The 18,632-nt window shown below is 40.9% G+C and overlaps 2 protein-coding genes across 2 annotated transcripts; one reads left to right on the forward strand and one right to left on the reverse strand.

Moving 5' to 3' along the window:
* Positions 1-171: 171 nt before the first annotated feature.
* htr6 (5-hydroxytryptamine (serotonin) receptor 6) lies at positions 172-4,467 on the forward strand. The gene is made up of 3 exons (XM_044038934.1): positions 172-1,411; positions 2,862-2,996; positions 4,111-4,467. The coding sequence occupies exons 1-3, from the start codon at positions 518-520 to the stop codon at positions 4,465-4,467; spliced, it is 1,386 nt and encodes a 461-aa protein (XP_043894869.1). The 5' UTR covers positions 172-517.
* Positions 2,700-15,635, reverse strand: tmco4 (transmembrane and coiled-coil domains 4). The gene is made up of 14 exons (XM_044038933.1): positions 15,555-15,635; positions 14,540-14,690; positions 13,833-14,007; positions 13,054-13,081; positions 12,815-12,944; positions 12,454-12,551; positions 11,975-12,118; positions 11,699-11,818; positions 10,578-10,742; positions 10,266-10,402; positions 9,912-9,996; positions 9,112-9,229; positions 8,846-8,963; positions 2,700-7,062 (listed from the first exon to the last, which is right to left on the reverse strand). Exons 1-14 carry the CDS (start codon positions 15,595-15,597, stop codon positions 6,571-6,573), a joined length of 2,004 nt encoding a protein of 667 aa, XP_043894868.1. The 5' UTR covers positions 15,598-15,635; the 3' UTR covers positions 2,700-6,570.
* Between the last annotated feature and the right edge of the window lie 2,997 nt (positions 15,636-18,632).

Consider the following 18,632-nt stretch of genomic DNA (forward strand, 5'->3'; position numbering starts at 1 on the left):
CAGAGGACCTACAGAAGCTGCACAATGCCACTTCTGAGAGGTGAGAGCCAACTCTGAGAATTGTTTCCTTTTCTTCTTAATATTTACAAGTTTCTCTCTCCGGAGGCTTATCTCTGTGTGTGCCTTCATCACTGTGACATGCTGCCTTGAAGCTCTCTGTCTGCACTCAAGTGGCTTATTCTGGCTCGTAGCTGTGGATGAGACAGGGACATGCTGGTGAGGATGGAGAGATGAATGAAAGTCTTGTTGATTTTTGTGACTACACTGGTGGCAGTGGAGGCGAGCCCGGGACACCTGGATCTGTTCCTGCCAGATGGAGATGGAATTATTTATTCATGGAAAACAGTCCGTTTGACGTTGACAGGGCGAGGATTGGTTGGCTTCTCAACACAAGAACCTTTTTATATTCTTCTTGATCAACGGTATTGCTGAAGTGAGAGCTTTGGAGAACTCTTTCAAGTCTATCAACTACAGCGGTGCCTCACAAGGGACCTCAGGAACTTGTATTTTGGTCACCATGGCTGACTCTCACTTGTCTGGCTCTGCTGGAAGCTACAACAGCAGCTTTCCCACCACCAGTACTTGGAACATCACTGGCAGTGGCCCGTGGTTGTTGGCCTTCATGCTGACGGTCATCATCCTCATGACCGTCTGTGGCAACATGTTGCTTATCGCTGTGGTGTTCGCCCACCGCTCCCTGCGCTGCACGTCAAACTGCTTCTTGGTGTCTTTGTTCCTGTCTGACCTCATGGTGGCGCTGGTGGTTATGCCCCCAGCCATGCTCAACGTGCTGTGTGGGGCCTGGGTGTTATGGCCTGCCTTTTGTCCCATTTGGCTTTGCTTTGACGTCATGTGCTGCAGCGCGTCCATCCTCAACCTGTGCGTGATCAGCCTGGACCGCTACCTCTTCATCATCTCACCGTTACGCTACAAGCAGAGAATGACCCCACCACGGGCCTTACTGCTTGTGGGAGCCGCGTGGGGGTTGGCAGCGCTGGCCTCCTTTCTGCCCATTGAGATGAAATGGCACAGCTTAGGCCTGGGGAGTGGACACCCGTCTGTTCCGGACATCAACATCAGCTCCTACTCTGACACACTGTATCCAACATCTTACTCACTGTCACCATCGGGGGGCATCTCTTTCCAGTGTCGCCTGCGGGTCACCTTGCCCTTTGCTCTCGTGGCATCTGTGCTCACTTTCTTTCTACCCTCCAGTGCCATCTGCTTCACTTACTGCCGGATCCTTCTGGCAGCACGGAGGCAGGCAAAGAGGGTGGCAGCCCTGAGCCACCCACCACACCCACATCACTCTCTCGGGGAACCTTCACAGCCTCCGTCACCTGGGATTGCTGCGCAGCGGCACGGAGATGACTGCAGATACCAGGAACCTCTCGTGTCACAAAATGTCCCGGTAAGAAACGGAGGTCAAATAGTAAATATACAATAGTAAATGTCAAAAAATCTGCATGGGGCTATACAATTTTAACTTTTTTGATTATCTACTTCAAATAAGTTTTGTTGTTTTGTTGTCGCCTCTATCCTGATGTTACGGTGAGAGGTAACCATCTATAAAACGATTGATTTGAGACATTTGATACCAATTAATGAATTAAATGCCTTTTGAAGGAATCTGTAGAAATACTGTTAATGCACCAACATCTGATGCTCTCCGTGAGAGACCAGAGAAAACTCACATATAGCACCTTTAAGGAAGCTCAGTGTATGATTGCCGTCTAACACAAGATGTTAAGCAGCATTGAAATTGAATCATAATGAGAGTAAGACTACAAAGACTGATTCTGTGAGTGGAAAAAATTATGAAGCAAATTCAGGTAACCATCGACTGATTTCCCAAGTTTTACTTTCTTTAGGTTTTCTTTTGACACTGTTTAATCCAGTATCTCATTTCACTCCAGTTAGTATTGTGTAAGTGCACCTGGAGGTGGTTATTTTTATGATAATAAGCCACTAATTCTTACTAAAAAAACTAAAGACTAAATAAAATTTGCATTTGTTTTTACCTTTTGGAAAGTTTAAACTCCACATCTGCACCCACAGCAGAATTATACAAGTATCTGGACGTATGACTCACTTGTATTATTGCATTAAACTACATTCTGTTCAGGTGGGTGTGAATTTAATTTTTTTTCCTTTTTTGAGGTGTGCAGACTTTTCACTGAGGGGTATTCAGTTAAATTCTGGTAACATAATGTGTCTGTCTGCAAAGATGTGGTTATAAATGTGTTCTTAAGACTTCATTCACCTTTTTCTTTTGCTCTTTGGTCAACTTAAACCAACAATATGATACAAAGAGACTCAGTAAAAGAACTGAGGTGTAAAATCTGAGCAGAAAATCAGGATGGGAAAAGAACAGACAGTGTGAGATGTGCTGTCCCCATCTTCATGGATAACAGACAAATAGTCTGACACATTTGTCTGCAGTTAAAATGAGAGAAAGCGGGGGAGAGAGAGAGAGAGAGAGAGAGAGGGTTTCAACGACAGCGACAAAAAGAAAAATAAGATTTTACCTGCTTCACAAAATGCTTACCTAATAATTTTCCAGTGCATGTGTGTGTGTGTGTGAAATAAGGAAGCATAAAGCTGCCACACAGAGCACCCCACAAAAAAAGTGGGGTGCTCAGTATTACGTTAAACAACAATCCCAAAAAAAGTTTAGGAACCAGGACAGAGCCAGACTAGCTGTTTTCCTGCACTTTTATATATTTATGCTAAACAAAACCAATAGCCAACAGAAACCAGGAGAAACATTCTAATTTGCTTTTCCAAAGTAACCAGTGTATCTGAAATTCACATGAATATAATCAATCACAACTCTTCTTCTTCCTCTCCTCTGTTTACAGCTGTCAGTGAACAGTGAGCGTCGTCTGGCTCACAGACAGGGTCGGAGGGCACTCAAGGCCAGTCTGACACTGGGAGTCCTCCTGGGACTCTTCTTCAGTGCTTGGCTTCCGTTTTTTATCACCAACATGGCTCAGGTCAGCACAGATTATGACACGGAAGTAACACATCAAACAAATCATGGATACGAAAAACATACAAAAATAAGTCAAACAAGGAGCCAAAAGGTTAAAGCAATTCCTCTCATTCGTTTTTTTTTTTTTTAATTGCTTTCCTGGCTCATATAGTATCTCAGTGTTTCAGAGCTTTTCTCACAAATAAATGTGAGCACCAACAGTGTGAAATAAATGCAAAAGAAATGAAGGGGGGGGACACTTGGTTACAGATCTATTTTTTTCTTGGCCATGTTTGGCGTCACAGCTCTGCCAAGTTATCCAGCGATGAAACAAACTGGCATTTCATCTTCGTATGGCTGACTCATTCCAAAGCCTGCTCAACAAAAACATGCAGAAGTTCCATTTATAATGATTTTTTTGTGAGTTGTTGATTTTGATTTGATAAGACTGAACATGTGCGCGTTTGCACCCACACACACACGTCCTACTCAGTGAACAAACAGGAAAACAATTTAATCTAAATTGGTAATGACACTTGCCCTGTTTTTCAAGCTTTCAATGATCCAGTCATTTTGATTTCCCATCTGTGCCCTCTCGCTTCTCCCCTGCATAACATGGAGCACAGACACTTGACTGTGTTTGTGCTCTCCTTCCTTTTCACACTCAATGTGGTGTGTGAATCTCACCCCTCCTTTCGGTCCTATTCCCACCGCCTCCCCGTCTCATCATGGTAGTACTGGAAGCTCTCCTTTAACAGCTGTCTCCTCCTTCAGTGTCCCTCTACAGACCTGGTTCAAGTTCAGTGTTTTTAAAAGTCAAATGCGAGACGTTAAATGCGCATTATATCGTGGAGATCATATGCTCTCAAAGATCCCTGAATATAATTAATCAAACGAGTTCCTTCAAGTTTTAATTGTCTTTGACAATTTAAAGTGTCCTTGACCTTGATTTTCTTCCTCTTTTCCTTTTTTTTTAGCCCATTGTAAGATTTCTTGGCACATTACAGAAAAACACACGAGGACAGTGTTGCACCACCCACATGCATATGCACATACATGTGCTTCCATTTTTCATTATTATTTACACCTTGGCATAAATGAACTCATTTTCCCTCCTTTTCACCGTCTTCATTCAGGCGGTGTGCGAGTGCGTGCCCCTGGCGCTCTTTGACGCCATCACCTGGCTGGGTTACTGCAACAGCACCATGAACCCAATCATCTACCCGCTGTTCATGAGAGACTTCAAGCGAGCTCTGGCAAAGCTCTTGCCCTGCTGTTCCTCACAGTCACCAAGAAGACCCTCCCCGGCTCTGTCCCTCTCTCTGCGCAACTCGGGAGAGCCCAACATTGCCAGCAACTCCCCGTCTCCGCTGCCCTCTGACCCCACTCACGCCCCGGCCACCGCCACGGACGCCGTCAACCTGTTTGATGCTGATCACGCTGGGATTGAGTTGCCCTTGCTTCTCCCCAATCAGGTTGACAACCTGGACTGAATAGCAATTACAAAAGTCAGCTAACACAGAAGAATTTGACACTAAATAAAGTTCATGATGATTCATGATTTACTCATCATGAGTTAATGATTAACCAGATGTTAAATTTAAAGGCCCAGTGTTTACTCGCAGAAATGACCACATAATATCCATAAGAATTTTCGGATATCACTTTTTATGGTCTTAGAATGAGCCTCCGATTCTCAGTAGGAAACGGATCCGGGTGGGGAATGAGTATTTACCCCAAGTGAAGGAGTTTAAGCATTATGGGGTCTTCACGAGAGAGGGAACAATGGAGTGTGAGATTGGCCAGAGAATCAGAGCAGCGGGAGTGGTGCTGTGTTCGCTCTACCGCACTGTTGTGACAAAAAGGGAGCTGAGCGGAAAGGCAAAGCCCTCGATCTACTGGACGATCTTCATTCCTACCCTCACCTGTGGTCATGAGTGATGGGTCATGACCACAAGAACAAAATTGTGGGTACAAGCGACCGAAATTTCTCATAAGAGTGGCTGGGGTCTCCCTTAGAGATAGAGTGAGTATCTCAGCCATCCGGGAGGGACTTGGAGCAGAGCTGTTGCTCCTTTGCATGAAAAAGGAGCCAGTTGAGGTGGTTCGGGCAGGGACCAGGGCACCTCCCTAGGGAGGTGTTCCGAGCACATCCAACTGGGAGAAGACCTAGAGGCCGATCTAGGAATAGGTGGAGAGATTATACCTCCTCACTGGCATAGGAGTGCCTGAAGATCAGATGTCAGAGCTACTAGATGATGTGGCCAGGGAAAGGGAAGTCTGGGGTTCCCAGTTAGACCTGCAACCCACGGGATCTGATCAAGCATAAGGCCTTTTATGCCATGTTTCTACACCAGCCGAACTGGACCACGTGACAAGAACAACACAGTTTATGGAATGCAAATGTCACCTTAATTATGTGACACACTTTTTCTGTTACATACTGAACCTTTAAAAAAACCATTAAACTGAACACGTTGGTTTTCATCATCTCAGAAAAATGTCTATGGAGACAAAATGGAATAAGTGCCACTCCATCTGATTATTGTTTTCCTTTCCTTTCATGTAGGAGAATCTCTGGTAGCCGTTAGTTATCATTAAAACTCAAAAGGTCTTTAGTTAGTCCATTGTGGACTGTTGTAAAAACATAGTGGTCCAACTTGGGGGCCTCTATAGAGCTGATCATGAGACTCATTCTTGGGACATGAAAAACAACAATTCATACTCATCAAAACATCAGTATCACTATTTTATATTAAATTTCTGCCAAATGGAAATAATGTCACCTAAAGCTTACACACTGGACCTGGTTTATTTCCAGTTATCAATACTAGTATGCAACGGGGGCAATGCTGTCCTTTATAGCCTCTTTTTACACTTAAATTAGCGGGTATACCCAGGATTTTTAAAGGCGATTAACACCATTCCCACCGGTCTGCTCTGTGGTGGGTTTTCAGCCGTACGAGAGAATCAGAAGCAGAAAACAAACTCCATGGCTCTTATTGATTTACCCTGGTCTTACATTCTCTCTGATGCAGATTAGCACCGAAGCTGTCATTTGACCCTGGAGTGAATCCTGATCAAACATCTTCCCAATGATGAAAAACCTTTTTTTTTGGACCAGTGGGAATGGGGTAGGAGCAAATTCCATTGTAAGCAATGCTTCACATTATTGCAGGTGGAATATAGAAATGAAAGACCTTGGGCATGATACATTCGCTGGATTGCCCATGATCTTATTGAAATGAATTCACTGTGATAACATCCATTTTGCATCTATCAAAACCTGCAAAACATGAGGTACATTTACATCTCGGTGAGTTCACAGTGAAAATAAATTAAAGAAAATATTACTTCAGTCGCAGTAACACTTGACGTGAGTCTAGAGACACTTATAGTGGTTAAACAAGCAGTTCATTCAAGGGCTTTTCACTTGAAGATGCCATATGCATGCACCGACTCTTGTGCTGTCTCTGGCATGGCTGAGTGTTGTGAATGGAATGAATATTTTTTTCCCAACAAAGCTTTGATGCTTGATAGGGAAAACTTGAGAGAATGAGAAATGACAAGGAAGCAGCTGGTCCCACTCATGCTCTTTACAAGTTTGGCTGCCTTTGTTCATTTGTGTGCTCTGTAATCCAGTGCGTATCATCCCAGCTCCATGATACGTGTTCATTATCTTGGTCGGCCTCCTCCACATCGTCACACTGAGCTTTAAAAGTAGACACTGTGTCATCACCCGTGTCGTTGTCCTCCGATGTCAGTGGTAAATGGTTTCTGTCTGTGATTTGATTCTCTGATTCCGTGTCATTTGAAGAACCCAGCAGATCCGAGATATCGGGAATATCCCACCCATCACCCGGCTCCTCATTCTCCTCCACCTCCACTGCCTCTCCAGTCTCAGCCGCGTTTTGTGTCTCAGTCACTTGGTGCTCACTGAGGGCTTGCTCCGAGACGGCCGCTGTCTCCTTTGTAAATTGTACAGACTGAGGAAGAGCAAACAATGCTCCAGGTACTTCTTTGGTGGGAACTCCTACTGCAACCAAGATGGTGTCCATCTGACGCATGTAGTCCAAGTGACCTTTAACCTGGGAAGCAGATACATAGTTTTAATGTCTATGACTAAAAAAGGCTTACGTACATCGGTAGAGTTACTTTGTGCAGAAGGTTTTATTATTCCCCAGGTTTATACTGTATAGTGCTTTAGTGATATCAAATATGTAATTGTCCAGGTATGTAAAATGTGAATCCTTTCATATTTAACAACAACTACTACTGTGATAAATAATTGTGGCAGAAAGGCATCGCTGTGAAAAGACCAGCAGTGGCCTTCATTTTTTTTATTTTCCTCATTATATTGTGTTTTTATTTTATTTTATTTTTGTATTAACGTGTCACATTCAACTCTTTTAAAGTGCTATTAAAAACATGTATTTAATAATATTGAAGCACTTTTTTTATTTAATTATAACCTATTCATCATAGCTTTTAAATGAATTACTAAAATATCAATTTCCAACAGGAAAAAAAATTTGAACTAATCAATATGTTCATATTGACAGCTGCCAAAATGATTTCATGTGTAATATGTGCAAGTTATCCTTCTCCTACCAGCTTCTTAGTATAATCTCCCAGTGTCTAAGGGAGTTCATGTGAGAGCACTACACCAAAAACTCTGTAAACTCTGGATTATCTACAGCGAGTGCAATGATAAAAAATATTATTCACCATCATGACACATATTATCCTGAACATTGCCATGATTGGGAAAATCTTTCTGTGCACATTCAGTGAACGTTTATAGATACCAACCAAATACAGCTAGAGAACAGAGAGAGGGCCATGCTGTTTATGTTTAAGAATGTAAAGAAAAGAAAAAAAATTAAAGCACATTTTTACAACTATCTCAATAAAATCTTGTTTTGGTCAGGACAATCATATCGGCCCCTGTCATAGCTAAATCCATTCCCACCCCTTCGCCTGGATCTTCCAGCTGTTGTGAACGTGTCCGGATAATCACGGCTTGTGTTCGTCATATACGAACTCCGGACATTATCTGGAGTTCATGTATAAAAAAAGGCTATCTGTTCACAGTGTGAAAGCTCCAATAACAAAAACTGACCAGCACTGAACAGCAGATACAGTATATAGTTGGCAGCTGGCGAGGGAACATAGTGGAGCATTTATTAAGCAGCGAGTCAGCCAGTTATTTCTCCCTGAAGTTAATGGATTCCAAAAACGCAGCTCCGAAACAGAACAAATGACACATGACTCCAAATACTGCAAATGCAAATGTGACTCTCTCTCTCTCTGCCTGGTGTGTAAATAGGTGACAGTTTGTATAAATGTTATCAGGAACAAAGTGTGATTGTGACTGTGATAATGTGGCAGTATAGTGTAAAACAAAAATGAATTAATACTTAATAAGGGACATGGTGGTGAGTTTAATTTGATTAACAGTCTAGAATAAGCCAATGATTTCCATATTTGGCCGTGATCCACAGTCCTTTTGTTCCAAAACCAAAAGAAACAAACAAACTGGGAAAGCATCATTAAGTGATACAGAGAGAAACCAATTACTTATTACTTTACATCAGAATCAGAAATACTTTATTAATCCCAGGGGGGATATTGCTTAACCTGTATCATATATATGTAGACATAATATGATAAAGCAGCTGGAGATATATGAAGATGTTGAATTTGTTTTGTGTTTTGCCCTTTTCGTCTCGGACATCTTTACTATTATCAAAGATTGCAATCCAGAAACAAACACTTGAGCAGGGTCAGGTTGAGGTGACTGTGAGGTGATATCATTGAGAATAAAATTAAGAAAGCTTTAGTGGTCCCAATATATAAGCTCTGACTCACCACAGAAGAAAGATCCACATTGATTATGCGTCGATCCTGAATGTCGATTGGCTGTAGCCCAGCAACAGAGAGTTGTGCTGCCGAACTGCGGTACAAGAACCCCAGGAGCCAGTCCCCTCTGTTAGGTAGGGAATTCACAAAGTTTGGTGCAATCCTTAAAACCATAAATCTTCCCATCGATGATTAACGTGTTTCCAAATCTACAGCAGGCAAAATTGCTTAAAAAAAACAATGCAATATATATGAAACACTGATCTCTATTTTACCTGCAGTATCCATTTACTATTTTTCCAGCCACCACCCCGGTCATTCTCTTCCAGGCTTTTTCAGAGCCGTCCACCGGGGCTCCCAAGAGGACCACGTCCTCCACTACTCCTTCACTGCCTGAGGAATCAAGACGACAGATATTACAACTTAATTAATTTAAGTTTGATTTCACTTAAGCTGTTGGAGACAGAATCACCAAGAGAAGAGAAATTGTTCATTGTTGACTTTCATTCCCAGGTCATAAAATTTGGGATCACTGCTCTCTCTCAACAGACGATAGTGAAATCTCTCCATCTCTGAAATGCTCAGCATCAGAAGATGTAGAAGCCTTCGTCGCTTTAATTACTTGATTTACATAATGCTGCAAAGGTTATGATGGGATATAATTGATCAATATTAACATTTTATTTAACATTAAAAACTCGATGACTCAGAACTACAGCCCAGATACATCGCTATGGAGACCAGACTGAAATTAAAATGATGTGAGCATTTTGAGGAAAATGGTAAATGTTCTGGTTTTTATAAAGCATTTTTTAGTTCTGACATTAACACGCGCGCACACACACACACACACACTCATACAGTGTTTCTATATCAAGCACGTTTCTATTCCACATCTATTGTACCCATTTATATGCTGCCAACATAGCCACAAGTAACTATTTGGATTTAATCTCCTTGCTCAGGAACACATCAGCAAGAAGGAGGAAGACGACCCACGCTACCACTGATCCACAGCCGCCCAAATCAAATTATAATGGATTATCAATATAACCACATGCAGTAGTGTTCATACCTTGGTCTTTGGCTAGTTCCTGAAGACAGTAGTAGATAACTCTGGCTCCAAGGCTGAAACCTATGAGGCTAACAGGGCGCTTCCCCTGCAGACACAAATGACTTTACTGAGCATACAGTAATATTTCAGGTTAATAACTATTTCATGACATTAACTTACATTCATTTGTTATTCTAAAGTTTGGGACAAACCTTAAAAACAACATTTTATAGAAATATTATAGGGGAGCCAATATGATATTCACAATCTGCAGAGTATAAGACATAAAAAGTGGTATCAGACCATCCCTAATAACAGTACTATGTCATGCTTAAGTAAAGGGAGAATGAACGGAGGTAAGATGGAGTACCCTACCTGCTGTCTACTCCTCAAAACCTGAGCCAGGTGTTTCCCCACCTCAGCTGAGCGGTTCAGACAAACACACCACGGGTGATCAATGACACTGGCAGCTGTCAGTAAGGACGCGGGCCACGTCAGAGCCGTCACAATGCCTGCCCAGCAACAACAGCATTACTTTTGAGTAACAGACAATCAATACAAGAAAATAAACAATGGCTTGATACGATGAATCAACTGTTTACAAGCTATCACTGGAGTACCGTGTACAAATGTTCCTGTATCTACACACAGATCCACTAAGTGCTTCCTGCATGACCATCGTCCTACCTGAGAGCACTGTGTACTTGAGGGCTTCCTGAGCCACAATGCTGACCAGTCCATCCAGCAGAGAAGCCATGGCTGAGCCCAGGTCCCTGAGAAAACGTGACTCCCACACCAGGCAGTACTGCTCCCCACATTCACCCAGGCTGCACCACGGGGCCTGGAACGAACCTGGAAGACAGCAGATGTGTTTTTGACATAAGGTCAGCTAAATGCAGCACTTGTATCTGAAGAGGGTAGCAACAAAGTGTAGTTAAGTGTGGGTTTTAGTAGGGAAAGAGAGCACTGCAGTGTTTTGATATACGAACAAACATGACAGAGTGGTTTGTTTGGATCATCTACTGGATCTGGAACATTCTGTGCAGACCAGCATCCATTTTTTTGTCAAATCTTTTACTGACCTGGCCTCCACAGCAAAAACTCAGACTGCACCTAACACGTACAAATGGTTTAAAAATATCACACCAACTATGTTTCAATGTTCAACGTGTTGTGAATTCAGGACACAGTTCTGCAGATGTTGCTTGTACCAAACATCGTTTTCAGTTACACTTGCCTTTCTTATCGTTTTGAATGAGTCTGGCCATTCTCCTTTGACTTGTGGCAAGAACAAGGCTTTTCACTCAGTGAACAACTGCTCACTGCTTATTTTTCTTCTTTTTGAACCATTCTATGTAAACCCCTGAGATGGTTGTGCATGAATATCTGAGTAAATCAGCAGTTTCAGTAATACCTTTCTTCTTCTTCATTCTGATGCCATGAGTGGCTGCCATATTATTGGCTTATTAGATATTTGTGTAGTTGAACAGGAGTACCTAATAAATCAGACTGTGAGTATATAGTCAGGTGCTGTGGAAACAGCTTTAACTGTAACTGCAACTGCTGTAGAAAATAAAATGTTTTCTGTGATAATATACTTCGTACATGTCCAGTTTATCTGCACGGGTACACTGCCTCTAAAGTCCAAACTTTTGACTGGTACTGGATATATTATGATACCTGCCCCAATGACATCTCCCATTACCTTGCGGCATTGTAGGACATGCAGTAAATTAATAAGAAGGATGTTTTTTATGGGAATATTTAATCGCTCAGCCAGAACTTAACACAAAATAAGCTGTACTTACTATATTTACCACTGCAGAGCCAACCTGTCACTGCAATGGTCAGGTGAAGGTGTTTTCCAGAGCTTAGTGGCAGGAATTCAAATTCTTCTATAGCTCCAACACATTTCTTCATCTTATAGCCTTAAGCAAATAAAAGTGTAAACAAGGAAGGAACAGAAATGAAGGAGAAAATGAGAAAAGTACACATTTAGAAATAATAAGAAAATCTACCAGTCAAGCTCAGTCAAAACTCAAATGACAATAACTTCTTTCTGCATACAACCCTGTGTCTCTTACCAGTCAATCCAGCTCCTGCTGCTCCAAATAGAGAGGCCATGATTGCAATTCCAGTGGCTGAACCCAAAGCAGCAGCTCCACCAGCCCCGAGCACAGCACCAGCTCCTGCTGCCACCAGAGGGGCTGCCAGCCCACCTGTCACACCTGGCAAAGGAGCAAAGACCACAGTCAGTGTCAAGGGAAAAATCTATTCAGGGCCAATTTTTGTCAGGTGAAGGATTTGATGCCAGTCATGGGCGCGTTTCTGTCAGGCCTGGGCTTTGAGGGCTCTGACACCTTCCTCTCCACCTTACAGGCTGAATCTCTGCTGGCTGCAGGGCCCATCCCCATTATGCAGGTGTTTGACACTTTTTGACACATCTTCATGCGTAGTCTTAACACTGCAGTGGTTTAATAATCTGCTGTTGAGCTTGTCACCTTGACCGTGTGCTTTCATATAACATACTATGTCCAATTTAAACTGAAGCAGAAATAATCACCAATCACAGTTCCTCCGCCCACGGTGGCTAATCCAATTAGGAAGTAGCGCCGTAACTTCCGTCCTCTTTCTCTTCTCCGCCGCCGAGAGGACTCCTCTCTATTTCAAGCAAAGTTAGACCAATTGTCAGCATTAGCTCAACTACATACATGTCAAATGACTCCTGGTGCAATTAAGCTGACATATGGAACACTACGCCACTTGTTTATGACACATGCTTGTGTTGTTGAAACAGTTAGTCGCAAACAAAATTCGGGGAAAAAATCCTCACATAATATTATTAGTATGAAATGCTCCATGTAAAGATAGCGATTGACTCACACTGTCTGTTATAACTCTTCAATCTCTACATCCTCACTTACTCGCTCTCCTCTCCTGCTTCCCTCAGACTCTCTCCCAGTGTTTCCTCAAACTCCTCCAGCTGCTGTGGAGAAACACGGAGCAGACAGCTGACATGACGGATGAGAACCCGGGATCTGGCATCATATTGGCCTAAGATTACAACAGATTACAAAGGTTATAAACACGGATACACTTATATATGAATATGAAACCACTACGCAATACATCTATGTTATTACTACGCCTTTAAGACTCTTACCATCTTCGACAGAGAAAGACACCAGATCCTGTACATAAAAAAACAACAAAAAAACAAGTGTTAACATAATTACTTTTAAGAAAAAGCATGACCAAGAATTTAAGTCACATTTAAAGGTCCAGTGTGTAAGAAATAGTGAGATCTAATGGTGAGACTGCAGAAACAAAGGACTCCTTTCCCAAATGCAAAACAAAGAATGCAATCACTCTTTTTTACATCTCCCCATGTGCCATTTTCTGTATCTCCTTGGGTTATGTATTGAGTTTACACAGGAAGAGCAATTCTCTGTTTGTGGAAAATAAGCTGCTTTGTCAGTTCAGGCAGCTGTAAAAACTTGGCAGTATAAAATGGCAAACTTTGCTTAACTCTTGCCATTAGTTCAAACGAAAGGCTTCATCTAAGACAATAAAGAACAAATGATTTTTCTGCTTCTTTTATGGGGTTTAACGGCACTTGCGTCCATACTACTAAACCCTACTAAATATTACACACGTGACCTTTAACTTTAAATAGGTTTCAATTACATACAACCACATTCTGTGTAGATGTTGTAATACTAGATACATTACCACACTGACTATATATTTTTTTAATAATTTCAATAGTTTGATATGTATTTAACTCTGAATTCCTGCATTTGTCTGCAATCATTTACGCTGATCTCCCTGCTCTTCATTTTTGCCTACACATAAATATTTGCTGCTGCAATAACTCATTTTCCCACAGGGAGTGCTAAACAGTTAAATGCTATCACTATCACTGTTAAAAGTGTCAACCACCTGCATGATGGGGATGGGCCCTGCAGCCAGCAAAGATTCAGCCTGTAAGGTGGAGAGGAAGGTGTCAGAGCCCTCAAAGCCCAGGCCTGACAGGAACGCGCCCATGACTGGCATCACAGACTCATCCAGGTCCAGCCAGCGGACCAATCCTTGCAGATACTGTTCCCTGAACACACTAGGAGAAACACAACTCTTCATCTCCTCAAAGTCAAGATACAGTCCATTAACAGCATTATGGTTCACAGTTAAGCTAACACAGTCGTGACTCCAAATGTCTGGTGAAAACTCCTTCAAAATGCTTAGTTACATTTGCAAGTCCAGATTTGACTTTGTGGTTATTCTGGATCAGTAGCTCCTCTGTAATGTGTTTGTTGAGATACTATGGGTGCGATAGTCATCATGTAACCATGTCAGTCATAAAGCATGTATCTAGATCCGTGTTTCCCAACCCTGGTCCTCAGGGAACACTGTTCTGCATGTCTAGATATCACTGATCTAGAAATCAACCAAGTAATCTTGTGATAAAAAAAAAAAACATAATCAGCCAAATATATCAAAAAAAGCATCTTAAACTTGCCACTGAATTCAACGAAATCAACATCAGCCATAGAAAACTCCACATCTGCCCACCTGCACCCTTAAATATACTGTATGTGTTAAATGAAGTTTAACACATACAGGAAACACTTGCCCTGCAGCTCTGTTACCTGTTTTCAGGTCCTGTAAACAACTGTCCCAGAGAGACACCACACAGTGCAGCATAAGCAAAGCGGCCCTGTTCAGTCAGCTGTCTGCCAATCATTTTCTCTGAGGACTGGTCACATGGAGTAGCTTGTGTTGTTCTTGCTCCCCCTGGGTCTGATACATGGACACAGTTTAATGATTAATATAAATCATTAGATTCAAACTCATCATGAGAGAAATTAAACATGTGCTTGTGTTTCACACATGTTTAATACACACCAGAAATATCAAACACATGGAGGCATAAAGTATAAATTAATTTAGTACAGTACGTGTAGAAACAGTGTACGAAGTGAAAATACAGAATTATACTGTAGTCTAGTACAGATCAGTACACTGTGGTATAATATAGTATGGTATGATTTGAGCCTGGAGTGTACGTGTAGTTTGACTGCGGTCAAGTGAGCCGTCATTCGTCTTCGCGTGGTCAAGTGAGCCGTCATTCGATTCAGTATGGGGGTAGAAAAATAATTTGTACAATGTGTTCGTTTATTAAAACTGCAGTTAGGTCGCACAGACATATGCCGAATTCACCACACTATCGCCAGGATTCACATGAGATCTTATGAAATGCTGTTCAAAGGCCATTTATGCAGTTTATCAGAAGTGCAGGATTAAGTTGTCCGATTTTATATGAGCAGTTTTGTTCCAGCCTTGCGCAGATGTTAGCAAAACGGAACTGGGATACATGTCGTCTAACTTTCAGTATCTCGTCGTGTCTCTGATGAACTGACCTAAATTACACACAGCTTCTACTGAAGTATGACCCACATGGCTTTGCAATATTTTTTATATACATATTTCACTTTAAATAAAGTGATAACAACTTCGGTCGGCGAATTACAACAACCCACAACTCAGCATTATAAGCTAAACAGCTGGCTATTTGTGACCATTATCTAGCTAAACAAATACAGTTTGGTGTTTTATTTTAATATCGTGCTCTTCTGTTATATTTGAGAGGTAAATATGTGGTACCTGGGGCAAAATTGCTGTCCGAACTGCACTGTTTATCCTCCATGATTATTAGACGTCAAAACAACTCTGCAAACTAAAGTTTCGTTGCCTTCACGTGATTCTGTGGAGCTCAGACATCTGATAATTACACTTTAGTACTAAAGTCATGCACTGTAACGCTTTCTTCATGGTAAACAATTTGGAAACGACACCACTACTACAACACAATGATTTGTTGTGGGGTATTTGGTTGTTCGATATCAGCCAATATGTATTACACACAATTATTTCCGCACTATATTGGTAAAATCAAGAGATGTGATGTAATTACAAATCCTGTTAAAATCACGGTGAATTAATCTATTTAAATTTGAATGAACGAGCAAGTTTTACATCATACTATGATTTGTAAAATGCATTTTATGTGTCACTGTAAACGTATTTAATTGTTTGATCGGTTTCTGAATTTATGATTTCCAACATTTTGTGACTGTCCGTGAAGGTGCCATATTTGTGAAACTTTGACTAACGTAACGTCCACGTACGCTGAAGACGAGGCAGTGGTCTGTTCACGACTGTCAAGGTTTTAGAACGTTAAAAACCCAAAACGTTTTAGAATATTTTCATCGCATAATTTTAAATTAACGAGACAAATATGCGTTTTAACATCTCACAGCCAGGCTGGATATGTGTATACGAAACTCAAAACATCCTAGTAAAAAACGGACTTCCACACATATCTACAAATGAATAAAGATTCAAATAAAAGATATATGTAGTGACAAACCCCATACACATGAATGGATAATGTGATGTTTTTTTTCCTTTTATTAAATTAAAATGCCCATCTGATATGACAATTGTGGTGACCTGAAGGAGACAGACAGACAGATAAACAGTCAGATAGATAGATAGATAGATAGATAGATGGATGGATGGATGGATGGATGGATAGATAGATAAAAAAATATATAAATATAAATAAAATATAAAATTATGACACTATAAACTCTGGAATGATAAACATCTGAAATTATAAACTGGATGCTGGTCAATTTGTGCATTTTTGGAATTAATCTTCAAGAATTGATTTATAGATATTTGTAATGCATATCTGCACTAGCTACTTAATAGTCAAATGGCTTGTCATATGCTTTACTATACTATACTCTTTGGAAACTTCAGATCCCCCCTAAGAAAATAAAAATAAAAATAAAAATAAAATCTGAGCTAGTACAAATACTGACCAGTAGGTGTGAGTGCAACATTTATTTTCACATTTCCCCTTAGTGCAATTCTTCCTCCTCCCTGCTTACTTCAGCTGGCTGAATTGTTAGTGTTTATATAATACAGATTATTCATTTTTTTTTCAGTGTTTGCAAGGTTCAACGATGACTGTCTGTTTGTTCTCTTAAAAGCTTTGTGACAGTCAGATGACGGCACATCTTCAGTGTGTTTTATGGTTCCCTGGCAACCTGCTCATAGAAACAGCCTCACTCAAGGACACAGAGGAAGACGCACACTGGCATCATTCTGACCATATGCTGCCAGAGAAAGCATCAGATTATGCCAGTGTTTAGTAGCGTGTGTTTAATAGTATCATTAGTATCAGAGTCATAATTTAACATTAGGCATGTCGTAATACTACTTTTTCCTGGCTGATTTATCACAATCTTGAGCATCCACAGATACATGTACAATATTTCAGTTACATAATGCTCCAAAAGTGTAGCAGATGTGCAGCCGCCCTTGGTCACTGCTTGGTCACATGACAATGGTGGTGCATGGCTCTTTACACCATGTCAGCTAGAAACTTAGTGAAGAATGAATGATTGGTTTAGTTAGTTAGTTAATTTTTAATACGACAAGAAATATACAGTAAATAAAAGACAAAGAAATACAAAACATTTGTAACATCAAAGGAGAAATAAACAGATGTAAACTAAACAAAAAAAAAGTTGTTCCATTGTTCTGTGTTTGAAAGGAATAGGAAAGACATTACGTTTATTCTTTTTCCGACATCTGATCCAGTGATTTAACCATTAAACCCTTTTCAGACTCATCCCTATTCATATTAAACAAAGCCCAGTATATTTAGTATCAACTTTATTTCTAATATTCTGTGTTGAGCTTCACTGTGTGTGGAGCCATAACCAACTGTAATACAATCAGTATAATTTAGTATAAGTTCAAGTATAGAACCTTATGTTTAGCACAGTTCAGTGTGCTGAACATACTAATCGTGATGTTAGTATGTGTAACATGATATAAGCATTATCGGAACATTTACAAGTGTAGTGAAGTGTAACAGGTACAATATAGTATTGTATGATTTGATTTAGCAGCCTCGAGTAGGTGTAGTTTGATATAGCATAACAAATGGTAGTGAAATACTGTACAGTAACATATTTTAAAGTGTAGTTATATCCTATTGCATCCTATTATAGTATAATCACATAATAATCATAATCATCATAGTATAATAGGATACAACATGTGTGGTATAATCTACATGACAGTATAGTACATGTGTGTATTGTACTGCAGTATAATAAAGTACAATATATTTAGTGTAGCATATATATTTTGATCAGGATTAACTGATAAATATTTGTGCGCTGCATGGCGGCGTAGTGGCTAGCATGGTTGCCTTGCAGCAAAAAGACCCATGTTTGTGACCCCGTCTGAGGGCTTTTCTGCATGGAGTTGGCAAGTTCCGCTTCTCCCTGTAGACGTGTGAGATTTCCCTGCTCTCTCTGGTTTCCACTCACAGTCCAAAACCTTGCAGGGGTTAATTGAACACTCTAAATTGGCCATAGGTGTACATGTGAGAGTGAATGGTTGTCCGTCTCTGTGTGTTGGCGCTGTGATGGCTGGCGACCAGTCCAGGGTGTTCCCTCATCTTTCTCTCTGTGTCGGCTGAGATTTGGCTCCAATGGCCCGACAAACCGCCCAGACAATGAGCAAATGACATTAGCGTTTGTCTGACTCAGTGTATGACTCAAGACCCTAATACTTAAAGTAGAATAACACTTTGAAAAACAGTGATCCAAACAGTATACTCCACATACTGTATAAATCATACCTGTCTGCTTCTCT

The sequence above is a fragment of the Solea senegalensis genome, linkage group LG11, assembly GCF_019176455.1.
Source record: "Solea senegalensis isolate Sse05_10M linkage group LG11, IFAPA_SoseM_1, whole genome shotgun sequence".
Taxonomy (NCBI): Eukaryota; Metazoa; Chordata; class Actinopteri; order Pleuronectiformes; family Soleidae; genus Solea; species Solea senegalensis.